Here is a 16,997-nt window from a genome sequence, read left to right as displayed (position 1 = left end):
GCGTCTGTAGTTGTAGAACCTGTGTCTGGCCATGTGTAGGCTGCTCGCTGGCTTCAGGTGGTCTCTTACCAGTGTGCTCAATTCTTCAAACGACTTGCTTGCTGGTTTCTCGGGTGCCAACAGATCCTTCATTAAAGCGTATGTTTTCGAGCCACAGCTGGTCAAGAGATGGGCTCTTCTCTTGTCTGCCTTATCGTCGCCTAACCAGTCTTTGGTTACAAAGCTTTGCTGGAGCCTTTCTATAAAGTCCTCCAATTGTCTCCCGCGTTGTACATTTCATCTGATCCGTTGTTCGCCATTCTGTGGATTCTGTAATCCCGTAACCCATCGCCACTGTAAAGTCCTGTCTCTTCAGTACAGATTCACACGAGGCATGTAGTGAAGTCAAGGTCACTGTGGACCTGCACCTTTTATTTCACAGCTCTGGAATGCCGCACTTGCCTGAGACCTGCCCTTATATACCTGTCTCTTGCAAGTGCACCCCTGGTGGTAAGGTATGCTGGTGGTTACAGGTCATATCTTATTACAGTCATGTATAGCATGTTAGGATACAGTTATATATAATAATGTAAGATACATGACACTTTGGAGGGTAGAATGAACCAGTTGGAGCTGCAGGTGAGTGTGCTGTAAATTTTGCAGAAGAGTCATTTGGAATAAGGTATGTGATAGAAACGAAATAATAAATGCTGTTTAACAATAATTTGTCTAACACTGCACTTAGTTATTGGTTACGTGATGTAGATGGTGGCACCTGTGTGGAGGAAAGAGTTGAAATTGCAGCTGACTCTGTGGAGGTTGATTCAGATATTGATGTTGTTGGATTTGGGGTTGTGACCACCATAAATGGGAAAGAAGTGACAGGATAGTCAACAGAATGTCAGAATGTGTAACAAGCAATAATTGGTCCTTGGAGATTATTGATTAGAGGCAGAATGGAGTCATTACATACATGACGTAATTGTTGATGATTTACTTGTTGCTGCTGTTTTTTCTGACGTCATTAGAGCAGAAGATCCTATAAAGGGAAGAAGGCTTTATAATTCACAGTGAACATGATGATGTGTTTAAGAGCAAAACAATAACGTAGCTAAATGCTACTGTGAATGTGGATGCAGCTGAAACCGTCAGAGTAGCAGTTATTCCTGCTGTAGAAATTAGGAGATCGAAGAACTAATAGATTGCAAGCGCAAAGCACTTCTGAGCCTTAAACAGCAACCCAACTCGGGAGCTGCAAAACAACATTACAGACGGCTCAAGGCTCAGGTCCAACAAAAAACCTGGGACCTAAAGAACAGGTGGTGGATGGAGAAAGCACAGGAGATACAACAACTGGCCGATAGCCACGACATGTGAGGATTCTTCACTGCAGTCAAGGCCACTTACAGTCCAAACTCCCAAGGCCCCACCCCACTCCTGGCAAAGAATGGGGAAACACTCATCAAGGACACCGAGGCTGTCAGGGCCCGGTGGAAGGAGCACCTCGAAGATCTCCCCAATCGAGACTCTGCCTTTGACTTGAGTGTTCTCAATTCCATCCCGCTGCACGCGCCCCGCCACCAACTCAGTGAAACTCCAAAGTTGCACGAAGTAGGCAAAGCCATAAAACAGCTCAAGAATAACAAGGCTACTGGTGCGGATGGAATCCCTGCTGAGGCGCTGAAGTATGGCGGAGAGGCGCTGTTGGCATGGATACATGACCTCATCTCTCTCATCTGGAGAGAGGAGAGCATGTCGGGAGCTTTCAGAGATGAAGTGATCATGACCATTTTTAAAAAAGGGGACAAGTCCGACTGCGGCAACTACAGGGGAATCTCCCTGCTATCAGCCACTGGGAAAGTTGTCGCTAGAGTTCTCCTCAATCGTCTTCTCCCTGTGGCCGAGGAGCTCCTCCTGGAATCACAATGCGGATTTCATCCCCTACGGGGCACATCAGACATGATCTTTGCAACGCAACCGTTGCAGGAAAAATGCAGGGAGCAGCGCCAGCCTTTAAACATGGCCTTTTTCGATCTTACAAAGGCCTTTGATACTGTCAACCGTGAGGGTCTATGGAGCATCCTCCTCCATTTCGGATGCCCCCAAAAGTTTGTCAACATCGTTGGCCTGCTTCACGATGACATGCAGGCCGTGATCCTTACCAACAGATCCATTATAGACCCAATCCACATCCGGACCGGGGCCAAACAGGACTGCATCATTGCTCCAACCCTCTTCTCAATCCTCCTCGCCGCCATGCTCTACCTCACAACCAACAAGCTCCCCGCTGGAGTGGAACTAAACTACAGAACCAGTAGGAAGCTGTTTAACCTACGCTGCCTCCAGACGAGGTCCAAGATCACCCAACCTCTGACGTTGAGCTGCAGTTTGCGGACGACTCCTTCGTCTGCGCACATTCAGAGGCTGAACTCCAGGATATAATCAATGTATTCACTGAGGCATATGAAAGCATGGGCCTTTCACTTAACATGCGTAAGACTTAACATGCACCAGCCTGTCACCATCGCTCAGCACTGCCCTCCAATCATCAAGAACCACGGCGCGGCCCTGGACAACGTGGACCATTACCCATATCTTGGGAGCCTCTTATCAACACAGGCAGACATTGATGCGGAGATTCAACATTGCCTCCAGTGTGCCAGTGCAGCCTTCGGTTGCCTGAGGAAAAGAGTGTTTGAAGACCAGGACCTCATAGAAACATAGAAACATAGAAACATAGAAAATAGGTGCAGGAGTAGGCCATTCAGCCTTTCGAGTCTGCACCACCATTCAATAAGATCATGGCTGATCATTCACCTCAGTATCCTTTTCCTGCTTTCTCTCCATACCTCTTGATCCCTTTAGCCGTAAGGGCCATATCTAACTCCCTGTTGAATATATCCAATGAACTGGCATCACCAACTCTCTGCGGCAGGGATTTCCACAGGTTAACAACTCTCTGAGTGAAGAAGTTTCTTCTCATCTCAGTCCTAAATAGCTTACCCCTTATCCTTAGACTATGTCCCCTGGTTCTGGACTTTCCCAACATCAGAAACATTCTTCCTGCATCTAACCTGTCCAGTCCCGTCATAATTTTATATGTTTCTATGAGATCCCCCCTCATCCTTCTAAACTCCAGTGAATACAGGCCCAGTTGATCCACTCTCTCCTCATATGTCAGTTGCCATCCCGAGAATCAGTCTGGTGAACCTTTGCTGCACTCCCTCAATAGCAAGAATGTCCTTCCTCAAATTAGGAGACTAAAACTGAACACAATATTCCAGGTGAGGCCTCACTAAGGCCCTGTACAACTGCAGTAAGACCTCCCCACACCTATACATCACCACTGACACCTGGGAGACCCTGGCCGATGACCGCCCGAGGTGGATAAAGTACATCCGGGAGGGTGTCGAGCTCTTCATGTCCCAACGCAAAGAGCATGAAGAGGCCAAGCGCAGGCAGCGGACGGAGTGCGCGGCAAACCAGTCCCACTGACCCCTTCCCCGGACTAATGTCTGTCCCACCTGTAACTGGGTCTGTGGCTCTCGTATCGGACTGCTCAGCCATCAAAGAACTCACTTTGTGAGTGGAAGCAAGTCTTCCTCGATTCTGAGGGACTGCCTATGATGATGAGCAGTTATGCCTGCTGTAGAAATTAAAGCAATGGAGATATTTGCAGGAAGTTCTGAGACAAGATGATAAGGAAGAAACCATGTGGAGAGCCACTGAGTATCGGCAGCATTTATTGTTGCTTACCTGAGGTTACTGCTGTTGATCCAGTGTGGGATGGAGATGAAAATGTAGTTTGCATTGACTTTGTTCTCAGTGATTCTGATGTTGTAGTTGTGGAGGGAGAGGAAACTATTGGGTTCCCAGTTGAGCCAGCTGTAGATACGGAAGATGCAGAACCATTTTGAAGAAAGTGTGAGAACAATATTGGTGAAAGGCAATGATATTCGAAATTGAGATCGAAGACTAAGTTTAGTTATAACTTACGTGGAGTAGGTGTTGGCATCTGTGTCGAGGGCTGATGTGAAACTGATGGAGTGTCTGTTGACCCCATGGAGGGTGAGTTGGATATTGTAGTCGTAGAAGCAGTTGAAATTATTGGAGTTTCAGGTGATTCTGATGTTGCAAATGTTGACGGAGATGTGACTTTCGGAGGTGCGCTTGTGTCAGCTGTAATAATGAAGAAGCAGAAACATTTGTCCAAATGTCTGAGTAAATGAAAGAAACTGGACTGATATATGAAGAAAGACTGGATTGACTAGGCTTATATTCACTGGAATGAGAGGGGATCTCATGGTCCTGATGGCAGGAAACATATAACATTCTGATGGGACTGGACAGGTTAGATGCAGGAAGAATGTTCCCAATGTTGGGGAAGTTGAGAACCAGGGGTCACAGTCTAAGGATAAGGGGTAAGCCATTTAGGACCGAGATGAGGAGAAAGTTCTTCACTCAGCGAATTGTGATCCTGTGGAATTCTCTACCAGAGAAAATTGTTGAGGCCAGTTCGTTAGATATATTCAAAAGGGAGTTAGATGTGGCCCTTACGTCGAAAGGGATCAAGGGGTAAGGAGAGAAAGCAGGAATGTGGTATTGAAGTTGCATGAGCAGCCATGAATGTTGGTGCAGGCTCGAAGAGCTGAATGGCCTACTCCTGCACTTATTTTCTATGTTTCCGCATGGCAGATGCAGGATAATGTGGTTGAATGTGAGGTTATCCACTTTTGGGGCAAAAACACGAAGGCAGAATATTATCTGAATGGTGGCAGATTAGGAAAAGGAGAGGTGCAATGAGACCTGGGTGTCATGGTTCATCAGTCATTGAAAGTTAGCATGCAGGTACAGCAGGTGGTGAAGAAGGCAAATGGTATGTTGGCCTTCATAGCTAGGGGATTTGAGTATAGGAGCAAGGAGATCTTACTGCAGTTGTACAGGGCCTTGGTGAGGCCTCACCTGGAATACTGTGTTCAGTTTTGGTTTCCTAATCTGAGGGATGTTCTTGCTATTGAGGGAGTGCAGTGAAGCTTCACTAGGCTGATTCCAGGGATGGCTGGAGTGACATATGAGGAGAGACGAGAACAACTGGGCCTTTATTCACTGGAGTTTAGAAGGATGAGAGGGGATCTCATAGAAACATATAAGATTCTGAAGAGACTGGGCAGGTTAGATGCGGGAAGAATGTTTCCGATGTTGGGGATGTCCAGAACCAGGGGACAAAGACTTAGGATAATGGGTAATCCATTTAGGACTGAGATGAGGAGAAACTTCTTCACTCAGAGAGCTGTTAATCTGTGGAATTCCCTGCCGCAGAGAATTGTTGATGCCAGTTCATTGGATATAGTCAACAGGGATTTAGATATGGCCCTTATGGCTAAAGAGATCAAGGGGTATGGAGAGAAAGCAGGGAAGGGGTACTGAGGGAATGATCAGCCATGATCTTATTGAATGGTGATGCAGGCTCGAAGGGCCAAATGGCCTACTCCTGCACCTATTTTCTATGTTTCTAAGGCGCTTTACAGCCAATTATGTACTTTTGGAGTGTAGTCACTATTGTAATACAGGAAACACGGCAGGCAGCTTGCGCACAAGCAAGTTCTCACACACAGCAATGTGATTATGACCAGATAATCTGTTTTTATTATGTTGATTGAGAGATAAATATTGGCCAGTGCACAGGAGCTAACTCCCTTGCTCTTCGTCGAAATAGTGCCATGTGAACTTTTACGTCCACTTGAGAGAGCAGATTGGATCTCGGTTTAATGGTTTCATCTGAAAGGTGTCACCTCCGAAAGTGTAGGAGTGTCAGCCTCGAGTTTTTGTGCTTAAGTGCCTTGAGCGCCACAGAAACCCACAATCTTCTGACCATGAGGCAAGTGTGCTACCCACTGAGCCGCAGCTGACAGTACATATCAATTTGCCGCTCATAATAATTGAACCAAGAGTAAAGTTAGAAATTGATTGTATTATTTATAATTCAATAGTGTGTTGAGAAGAAGGATCAAAATATTGGAGTTGCAGTTGACTCTGATGAGGTTGAGTTAGATATTGTTGTTGGAACAGCATTTCAATTGTTAAGAGTTGCATTTGTAGACATTTAAATCAGAGAGTAATTTGCAGTTAGATCAGTGAAATGATCATAAGTAACCAATGTGTTTGGGGTCATCGCTGACTGTCAGATATTAGTTACTGCATTCTTGAGCTCATTGTTGTAGTGGATAGAATCCTTTGGCGGGTAGAATGAACCAGTTGGAGCTGCAGGTGAGTGTGCTGTAAATTTTACAGAAGAGTCATTTGGAATAAGGTATGTGATAGAAACTAAATAATAAATGCTGTTTAACAATAAATTATCTGACGCTGAACTTAGTTATTGATTACATGAAGGAGCCTGTGTGGAGGAAAGAGTTGAAATTGCAGCTGGCTCTGTGGAGGTTGATTCAGATATTGATGTTGTTGGATTTGGGGTTGTGTCCATTATAAATGGAAAAGGAGAGACAGGAGAGTCAACAGAATGTCAGAATGTGTAACAAGCAACAAGTGGTCCTTGGAGATTATTGATTAGAGGCAGAATGGAGTCAATACATACATGACATAATTGTTGATGATTTACTTGTTGCTGCTGTTGTTTCCGACGTCATTAGAGCAGAAGATCCTGTAAAGGGAAGAAGGCTTTATAATTCACAGTGAACATGTGTTTAAGAGCAAAACAATAATGTAGCTAAATGCTACTGTGAATGTGGATGCAGCTGACAGCGTCAGAGTAGCAGTTATGCCTGCTGTAGAAATTAAAGCAATGGAGATATTTGCAAGAAGTTCTAAGACCAGATGATAAGGTAGAAATCATGTTGAGAGCCACTGAGTATCGGCAGCATTTATTGTTGCTTACCTGAGGTTACTGCTGTTGATGCAGTGTGGGATGGAGATGAAAGTGTTGTAATTTGCATTGACTTTGTTCTTAGTGATTCTGATGTTGTAGTTGTGGAGAGAGAGGTATCTATTGGGTTCCCAGTTGAGCCAGCTGTAGACATGGAAGATGCAGAATTATTTTGAAGAAAGTGTGAGAACAATATTGGTGAAAGGCAATGATATTCGAAATTGAGATCCTAGACTAAGTAGTTATAACTTACATGGAGTAGGTGTTGGCGTCTGTGTCGAGTGCTGATGTGAAACTGATGGATTGTCCGTTGATCCCATGGAGGGTGAGTTGGATATCGTAGTCGTAGAAGCAGTTGAAATTGTTGGAGTTTCAGGTAATTCTGATGTTGCAAATGTTGACGGAGATGTGACTTTCGGAGGTGCGCTTGTGTCAGCTGTAATAATGAAGAAGCAGAAACATTTGCCTAACTGTCTGAATAATTGAGTAAAAGAAAGAAAGCCTTGGATATATACAACACTTTTCACCACCCCCAGACGTCTCAATGCACTTTACAGCTAATTACGTACTTTTAAAGTTTAGTCACTATTGTAATGTAGGAAACGCGGCAGGCACCAGCAAGCTCTCACACACAGCAATGTGATAATGACCAGATAATCTGTTTTTCTTACGTTAATTGAGGGATAAATTTTGGCCAGGGCACAGGAGATAACTCCTCTGATCTTCTTCGAAATAGTGCCATGAGAACTTTTCTGTCTACTTGAGAGAGCAGACGGTAATTCGGTTTAACGTCTCATCCGAAAGATGTCACCTCCGAAAGTGTAGCGCTCCCTGCATTGGAGTGTCAGCCTAGATTTTTTGTGCTCAAGAGCCTGGAGCGCGACAGAAACCCCCAATCTTCTGTCCCTAAGGCGAGTGTGCTCCCCACTAAGCCGCAGCTGGCAGTATGTATCAACTTGCCGCTCATAATGATTGCTCCCAGAGTAAAGTTACAAATTGTTAATATTATTTATAATTCATTAGTGTGTTGAGGAGAAAGATCAAAATATTGGAGTTGCAGTTGACTCTGATGACGTTGAGTTGGATATTGTTGTTGGAACAGCATTTCAATTGTTAGAGTTGCAGTTATTCCTGTTGTAGACATTTAAAGCAGAGAGTAATTTGCAGTTAGTTCAGTGAAATGAACATAAGGAACAAATGTGTTGGGGGTCATTGCTGACTGTCAGATATTAGTTACTGCATTCTGGAGCTCATTGTTGTAGTAGATAGAATCCTTTGGAGGGTAGAATGAACTAGTTGGAGCTGCAGGTGAGAGTGCTGTAAATTTTGCAGAAGAGTCATTTGGAATAAGGTATGTGATAGAAACTAAATAATAAATGCTATTTAACAATAATTTGTCTGTCGCTGAACTTAGTTATTGGTTACGTGAAGTAGGTGTCTGCGCCTGTGTGGAGGAAAGAGTTGAAATTGCAGCTGACTCTGTGGAGGTTGATTCAGATATTGATGTTGTTGGATTTGGGGTTGTGTCCATTATAAATGGGAAAGGAGAGACAGGATAGTCAACAGAATGTCAGAATGTGTAACAAGCAATAAGTGGTCCTTGGAGATTATTGATTAGAGGCAGAATGGAGTAATTACATACATGACGTAATTGTTGATGATTTACTTGTTACTGCTGTTGTTTCCGACGTCATTAGATCAGAAGATCCTGTAAAGGGAAGAAGGCTTTATAATTCACAGTGAACATGTGTTTAAGAGCAAAACAATAATGTAGCTAAATGCTACTGTGAATATGGATGCAGCTGAAAGTGTCAGAGTAGCAGTTATGCCTGCTGTAGAAATTAAAGCAATGGAGTTATTTGCAAGAATTTCTGAGACAAGAAGATAAGGTAGAAACCATGGTGAGAGCCACTGAGTATCGGCAGCATTTATTGTTGCTTACCTGAGGTTACTGCTGTTGATGCAGTGTGGGATGAAGATGAAAGTGTTGTAGTTTGCATTGACTTTGTTCTCAGTGATTCTGATGTTGCAGTTGTGGAGAGAGAGGTATCTATTGGGTTCCCAGTTGAGCCAGCAGTAGACATGGAAGATGCAGAATTATTTTGAAGCAAGTGTGAGAACAATATTGGTGAAAGGCAATGATATTCGAAATTGAGATCGAAGTCTAAGTTCAGTTATAACTTACGTGGAGTAGGTGTTGGCGTCTGTGTCGAGTGCTGATGTGAAACTGATGGATTGTCCGTTGACCCCATGGAGGGTGAGTTGGATATAGTAGTCATAGAAGCAGTTGAAATTGTTGGAGTTTCAGGTGATTCTGATGTTGCAAATGTTGACGGAGATGTGACTTTCGGAGGTGCGCTTGTGTCAGCTGTAATCATAAAAAAGCAGAAACATTTGCCTAACTGTCTGAATAATTGAATAAAAGAAAGAAAGCCTTGGATATATACAACACTTTTCACCACCCCCGACCGTCATAATGCACTTTACAGCCAATTACATACTTTTGAAGTTTAGCCATTATTGAAATGTAGGAAACGCGGCAGGCACCAGCAAGCTCTCACACACAGCAATGTGATAATGACCAGATAATCTGTTTTTGTTATGTTGATTGAGGGATAAATTTTGGCCAGGGCACAGGAGATAACTCCTCTGATCTTCTTCGAAATATTGCCATGAGAACTTTTCTGTCTACTTGAGAGAGCAGACGGTATCTCGGTTTAACGTCTCATCCGAAAGATGTCACCTCCGAAAGTGTAGCGCTCCCTGCACTGGAGTGTCAGCCTAGATTTTTTGAGCTCAAGATATTTGGAGCACGACAGAAACCCACAATCTTCTGACCCTGAGGTGAGTGTACTCCCCACTGAGCCACAGCTGGCAGTATGTATTAACTTGCCGCTCATAATGATTGCTCCCAGAGTAAAGTTACAAATTGATTATATTATTTATAATTCATTAGTGTGTTGAGAAGAAGGAACAAAATATTGGAGTTGCTGTTGACTCTGATGAAGTTGAGTTGGATATTGTTGTTAGAACGGCATTTCAATTGTTAGAGTTGCAGTTATTCCTGTTGTAGACATTTAAAGCAGAGAGTAATTTGCAGTTAGATCAGTGAAATGATCATAAGGAACAAATGTGTTTGGGGTCATTGCTGACTGTCAGATATTAGTTACTGCATTCTTGAGCTCATTGTTGTAGTGGATAGAATCCTTTGGAGGGTAGAATGAACTAGTTGGAGCTGCAGGTGAGTGTGCTGTAAATTTTGCAGAAGAGTCATTTGGAATAAGGTATGTGTCAGAAAGTAAATAATAAATGCTCTTTAACAATAATTTGTCCGACGCTGAACTTAGTTAGTGGTTACGTGCGGCGCCTGCCTGGAGGAAAGAGTTGAAATTGCAGCTGACTCTGTGGAGGTTGATTCAGATATTGATGTTGTTGGATTTGAGGTTATGTCCACTACAAATGGAAAAGGAGAGACAGGATAGTCAACAGAATATCATAATGTGTAACAAGCAATAAGTGGTCCTTGGAGATTATTGATTAGAGGCAGAATGGAGTCATTACATACATGACGTAATTGTTGATGATTTATTTGTTGCTGCTGTTGCTTCTGATGTAATTCGAGCAGGAGATCCTGTAAAGCGAAGAAGGCTTTATATTTCACAGTGAACAAGATAATGTGTTTAAGAGCAAAACAATAATGTAGCTAAATGCTGCTGAGAATGTGGATGCAGCTGAGAGAGTCAGAGTAACAGTTATGCCTGCTGCAGAAATGAAAGCAATGGAGATATTTGCAGGAAGTTCTGAGATAAGATGACAATGTAGAAACCATGTTGAGAGCCACTGAGTATCGGCAGCATTTATTGTTGCTTACCCGAGGTAACTGCTGTTGATCCAGTGTGGGATGGAGATGAAAATGTTGTAGTTTGCATTGACTTTGTTCTCAGAGATTCTGATATTGTAGTTGTGGAGGGAGAGGAAACTATTGGGTTTCCAGTTGAGCCAGCTGTAGAAATGGTAGTTATTGAAGCATTTTGAAGAAAGTGAGAACAATATTGGTGAAAGGCAATGATATTTGAAATTGAGATCGTAGGCTAAGTTTAGTTATAACTTACGTGGAGTAGGTGTTGGCGTCTGTGTCGAGGGCTGATGTGAAACTGACGGACTGTCCGTTGACCCCATGGAGGATGAGTTGGATATAGTAGTTGTAGAAGCAGTTGTAATTTTTGGAGCTTCTGGAGATACTGATGTTGCAGATGTTGACGGAGATGTGACTTTCGGAGGTGCGCTTGTGTCAGCTGTAATGATGAAGAAGCAGAAAGATTTGCCTAAATGTCTGAATAATTCAGGAAAAGAAAGAAAGACTTGGATATATATAGCACTTTTCACCACCACCGGACGTCTCAAAGCACTTTTCAGCCAATTATGTATTTTTGGAGTGTAGTCACTATTGTCATATAGGAAACGCGGCAATCACCAGCAAGCTCTCATGCACAGCAATGTGATAATGACCAGATAATCTGTTTTTGTTATGTTGATTGAGGGATAAATATGACCAGGGCAGACGAGATAACTCCCTTGCTCTTCTTTGAAATAGTGCCATGGGAAATTTTACTTTCACTTCAGCGAGCAGACGGGATCTCGGTTTAACGTCTCATCCGAATGACATCACTCCGAAAGTGTAGCGCTCCCTTAGTCCTGTAATGGATTGTCAGCCTAGATTTTCTGTGCTCAAGAGCCTGGAGCGCGACAGAAACCCACAACCTTCTGACCCTGAGGCGAGTGTGCTCCCCACTGAGCCGCAGCTGACAGTACGTATCAACTTGCCACTCATAATGATTGACCCCAGAGTAAAGTTACAAATTGATTATATTATTTATAATTTATTGGTGTGTTGAGAAGAAGGATCAAAAATTGGAGTCGCAGTTGACTCTGATGAGGTTGAGTTGGATATTGTTGTTGGAACAGCATTTCAATTGTTAGAGTTGCCGTTATTTCTGTTCTTGACATTTAAAGCAGAGAGTAATTTGAAGTTAGATCTGTGAAATGATCATAAGGAACAAATGTGTTGGGGGTCATTACTGACTGTCAGATATTAGTTACTGCATTCTTGAGCTCATTGTTGAAGTGGATAGAATCCTTTGGAGAGTAGAATGAACCAGTTGGAGCTGCAGGTGAGTGTGCTGTAAATTTTGCAGAAGAGTCATTTGGGATAAGGTATGTGATAGAAACTAAATAATAAATGCTATTTAACAATAATTTGTCTGTCGCTGAACTTAGTTATTGGTTACGTGAAGTAGGTGTCGGCGTCTGTGTGGAGGAAAGAGTTGAAATTGCAGCTGACTCTGTGGAGGTTGATTCAGATATTGATGTTGTTGGATTTGGGGTTGTGTCCACTATAAATGGGAAAGGAGAGACAGGATAGTCAACAGAATGTCAGAATGTGTAAGAAGCAATAAATGGTCCTTGGAGATTATTGATTAGAAGCAGAATGGAGTCATTACAGACATGATGTAACTGTTGATGATTTACTTTTTGCTGCCGTTGTTTCTGACGTCACTAGAGCAGAAGATCCTGTAAAGGGAAGAAGGCTTTATAATTCACAGTGAACATGATGATGTGTTAAAGAGCAAATCAATAATGTAGCTAAATTCTACTGTGAATGTGGGTGCAGCTGACAGCACCAGAGTAGCAGTTATGTCTGCTGTTGAAATTAAAACAACGGAGATATTTGCAGGCAGTTCTGAGACAAGGTGATAAGGTAGAAACCATATTGAGAGCCACTGAATACCAGCAGCATTTATTGTTGCTTACCTGAGGTTACTGCTGTTGATCCAGTGTGGGATGGAGATGAAAATGTTGTAGTTTGCATTGACTTTGTTCTCAGAGATGTTGTGGAGGGAGAGGAAACTATTGGGTTCCCACTTGAGACAGCTGTAGATATGGAAGATGCTGAAGCATTTTGAAGAAAGTTTGAGAACAATATTGGTGAAAGGCAATGATATTCAAAATTGTGATCGTAGGCTAAGTTTATTGATAACTTACATGGAGTAGGTGTTGGCGTCTGTGTCGAGTGCTGATGTGAAACCGATGGATAGTCCGTTGACCCCATGGAGCGTGAGTTGGATATAGTAGTCGTAGAAGCAGTTGAAATTTTTGGAGTTTCAGGAGACACTGATGTTGCAGATGTTGACGGAGATGTGACTTTCGGAGGTGAGCTTGCGTCAACTGTAATAAAGAGGAAGCATAAAAATTTGCCTAAATGTCTGAATAATTGAGCAAAAGAAAGAAAGACTTGGATATATATAGCACTTTTCACCACCACCAGATGTCTCCAAGCACTTTACAGCCAATTAAGTACTTTTGGAGTGTAGTCACTATTGTATTATAGGAAACGAGGCCAGCAATTTGCGCACAAGTTATCTCTCACACACAGCAATGAGATAATGACCAGATAATCTATTTTTGTTATGTTGATTGAGGGATAAATATTGGCCAGGGCACAGGAAATAACACCCCTGCTCATCTTCGAAATAGTGCCATGGCAACTTTTATTTTCATTTGAGAGAGCAGCCAGTATCTTAATTTAACGTCTGATCCGAAAGACGTCACCTCCGAAAGTGTAGCGCTCCCTTAGTCTTGCACTGGAGCGTCAGCCTAGATTTTTTGTGCACAAGTACCCGGAGCACAACAGAAACTCACAGCCTTCTGACCCTGAGGCGAGTGTGCTACCCACTGAACCACAGCTGACAGTACATATCAACTTACCGCTCATAATGATTGATCCCAGAGTAAAGTTAGAAATTGGTTATATTATTTATAATTCATTAGTGTATTGAGCAGAAGTTTCAAAATATTGGAGTCGCAGTTGACTCTGATGAGGTTGAGTTGGATATTGTTGTTGGAACAGCATTGTAATTGTTAGAATTGCAGTTATTTCTGTTGTAGACATTTAATGCAGAGAGTAATTTGCAGTTAGATCTGTGAAATTATCATAAGGAACAAATGTGTTGGGGATCATCGCTGACTGTCAGATATTAGTTACTGCATTCTTCACCTCATTGTTGTAGTGGATAGAATCCTTTGGAGGGTAGAATGAACCAATTGGAGCTGCAGATTAGTGTGCTGTAAATTTTGCAGAAGAGTCATTTGGAATAAGGTATGTGATGGAAAGTAAATAATAAATGCTAATTTAACAATAATTTGTCTCAAGCTGAACATAGTTATTGGTTACTGCATGGAGGAAAGAGTTGAAATTGCAGCTGACTCTGTGGGGGTTGATTCAGAAATTGATGTTGTTGTATTTGGGGTTGTGTCCATTATAGATGGGAAAGGAGAGACAGGATAGTCAACAGAATGTCAGAATATGTAACACGCAATAAGTGGTCCTTGGAGATTATTGATTAGAGGCAGAATGGAGTCATCACATACATGATGTAATTGTTGATGATTTACTTGTTGCTGCCATTGCTTCTGATGTAATTCGAGCAGAAGATCCTGTAAAGGGAAGAAGGCTTTATATTTCACAGTGAACAAGATGATGTGTTTAAGAGCAAAACAATAATGTAGCTAAATGCTACTGAGAATGTGGATGCAGCTGACAGCATCAGAGTAGCAGTTATGCCTGCTGTAGAAATTAAAGCAATGGAGATATTGCAGGACGTTCTGAGACAACATGATAAGGTAGAAACCATGTTGCGAGCCACTGAGTATCGACAGCATTTATTGTTGCTTACCTGAGGTTACTGCTGTTGATCCAGTGTGGGATGGAGATGAAAATTTTGTAGCTGGCATTGACGTTGTTCTCGGAGATTCTGATGTTGTAGTTGTGGAAGGAGAGGAAACTATTGGGTTCCCAGTTGAGCCAGCTGAAGAAATGGAAGTTGTTGAAGCATTTTGAAGAAAGTGAAAACAATATTGGTGAAAGGTAATGATATTCGAAATTGAGATCGTAGGCTATGTTTAGTTCTAACTTACGTGGAGTAGGTGCTGGTGTCTGTGTCGAGGGCTGATGTGTAACTAATGGAGTGTCCATTGGCCCCATGGAGGATGAGTTGGATATAGTAGTCTTAGAAGCAGTTGTAATTGTTGTATTTTCAGGTGATTCTGATTTTGCAGATGTTGACGAAGATGTGACTTTCGGAGGTGCGCTTGTGTCAGCTGTAATAATGAAGAAGCAGAAACATTTGCCTAATAACTGACAAATTGGATTTGGGGTTGTGTTAATTATAAATGGAAAAGGAGAGACAGGATAGTCAACAGAATGTCAGAATGTGTAACAAGCAATAAGTGGTCCTTAGAGATTATTGATTAGAGGCAGAATGGAGTCATTACATACATGATGTAATTGTTGATGATTTACTTGTTGCTGCTGTTGTTTCTGATGTCATTAGAGCAGAAGATCCTGTAAAGGGAAGAAGGCTTTATAATTCACAGTGAACATGTGTTTAAGAGCAAAACAATAATGTCGCTAAATGCTACTGTGAATATGGATGCAGCTGACAGCGTCAGAGTAGCAGTTATGCCTACTGTAGAAATTAAAGCAATGGAGATATTTGCAGGAAGTTCTGAGACACGATGATAAGGAAGAAACCAGGTTGCGAGCCACTGAGTATTGGCAGCATTTATTGTTGCTTACCTGAGGTTACTGCTGTTGATCCAGTGTGGGATGGAGATGAAAATGTTGTAGTTTGCATTGCCTTTGTTGTCAGTGATTCTGATGTTGTAGTTGTGGAGGGAGAGGAAACTATTGGTTTCCCAGTTGAGCCAGCTGCAGATATGGAAGATGCAGAAGCATTTTGAAGAAAGTGTGAGAACAATATTGGTGAAAGGCAATGATATTCCAAATAGAGATCGTAGGCTCAGTTTAGTTATAACTTACGTGGAGTAGCTGTTGGCGTCTGTGTCGAGGGCTGATGTGAAGCTGATGGAGTGTCTGTTGACGCCATGGAGGGTGAGTTGGATATAGCAGTCGTAGAAGCAGTTGAAATTGTTGGAGTTTCAGGTGATTCTGATGTTGCAAATGTTGACGGAGATGTCACTTTCGGAGGTGCGCTTGTGTCAGCTGTAATAATGAAGAAGTAGAAAAATTTGCCTAAATGTCTGAATAATTGAATAAAAGAAAGAAAGCCTTGCATATATATAGCACCTTTCACCACCACCGGACGTCTCAAAGCGCTTTACAGCCAATGATGTACTTTTGGAGTGTAGTCAGTATTGTAATGCAGGAAGTGCGGCGGGCAGTTTGCGCACAAGCAAGCTCTCACACATGGCAATGTGATAATGACCAGATAATTTGTTTTTGTTATCTTGATTGAGGGACGTTTATTGGCCAGGACACAGGAGATAACTCCCCTATTCTTCTTCGAAATAGTGCCATAGGAACTTTTACGTCCACTTGAGAGAGCAGACGGGATCTCGGTTTAACGTCACATCCGAAAGACGTCACCTCTGAAAGTGTAACGCTCCCCTGGTCTTGCACTGGAGTGCCAGCCAAGAGTTTTTGTGCTCAAGTGCCTGGAGCGCAACAGAAACCCACAACCTTCTGACCATGAGGTGCGTGTGCTACCCACTGAGCCACAGCTGGCAGTACATATCAATTTGCCGCTCATAATGATTGAACCAAGATTAAAGTTAGAATTGATTGTATTATTTATAATTCAATAGAGTGTTGAGAAGAAGGATCAAAATATTGGAGTTGCAGTTGACTCTGATGAGGTTGAGTTGGATATTGTTGTTGGAACAGCATTTCAATTGTTAGAATTGCAGTTCTTCCTGTTGCAGACATTTAAATCAGAGAGTAATTTGCAGTTAGATCAGTGAAATGATCACAAGGAACAAATGTGTTGGGGGTCATTGCTGACTGTCAGATATTAGTTACTGCATTCTTGAGCTCATTGTTGTAGTGGATAGAATTCTTTGGAGGGTAGAATGAACTAGTTGGAGCTGCAGGTGAGTGTGCTGTAAATTTTGCAGAAGAATCATTTGGAATAAGGTATGTGATAGAAACTAAATAATAAATGCTATTTAACAATAATTTGTCTGACGCTGAACTTAGTTATTGGTTACGTGAAGTAGGTGTCGGCGCCTGTGTGGAGGAAAGAGTTGAAATTGCAGCTGACTCTGTGGAGGTTGATTCAGA

General features: G+C 42.4%; 1 protein-coding gene across 1 annotated transcript; it reads right to left on the bottom strand.

Moving 5' to 3' along the window:
* Positions 1–944: 944 nt before the first annotated feature.
* Positions 945–15,552, bottom strand: LOC139228845 (uncharacterized). The gene is made up of 18 exons (XM_070860286.1): positions 15,495–15,552; positions 15,195–15,260; positions 14,834–15,016; positions 14,593–14,724; positions 14,288–14,353; positions 12,902–13,084; positions 12,671–12,808; positions 10,972–11,154; positions 10,731–10,862; positions 10,425–10,490; positions 9,045–9,227; positions 8,502–8,567; positions 7,113–7,295; positions 6,872–7,003; positions 6,572–6,637; positions 3,976–4,158; positions 3,736–3,864; positions 945–1,018 (listed from the first exon to the last, which is right to left on the bottom strand). The coding sequence occupies exons 1-18, from the start codon at positions 15,550–15,552 to the stop codon at positions 945–947; spliced, it is 2,223 nt and encodes a 740-aa protein (XP_070716387.1).
* Between the last annotated feature and the right edge of the window lie 1,445 nt (positions 15,553–16,997).

The sequence above is a fragment of the Pristiophorus japonicus genome, chromosome 2 (assembly GCF_044704955.1).
Source record: "Pristiophorus japonicus isolate sPriJap1 chromosome 2, sPriJap1.hap1, whole genome shotgun sequence".
In the NCBI taxonomy this organism is placed as follows: Eukaryota; Metazoa; Chordata; class Chondrichthyes; family Pristiophoridae; genus Pristiophorus; species Pristiophorus japonicus.
The sequence above is the reverse complement of the archived record's forward strand: the minus strand, read 5'-3'. Positions and strand labels throughout refer to the sequence as shown.

Coding starts and splice junctions, on each gene's coding strand:
- LOC139228845 (XM_070860286.1), bottom strand. CDS start 15,552: ATGCAAACTACAACATTTTCATCTCCATCCCACACTGGATCAACAGCA. Junction 14,725..14,833: donor GACACCAGCACCTACTCCAC/GTAAGTTAGAAC, acceptor CCATTTCTTCAG/CTGGCTCAACTGGGAACCCA. Junction 1,019..3,735: donor ATCAACAGCAGTAACCTCAG/GTAAGCAACAAT, acceptor TTCCCTTTATAG/GATCTTCTGCTCTAATGACG.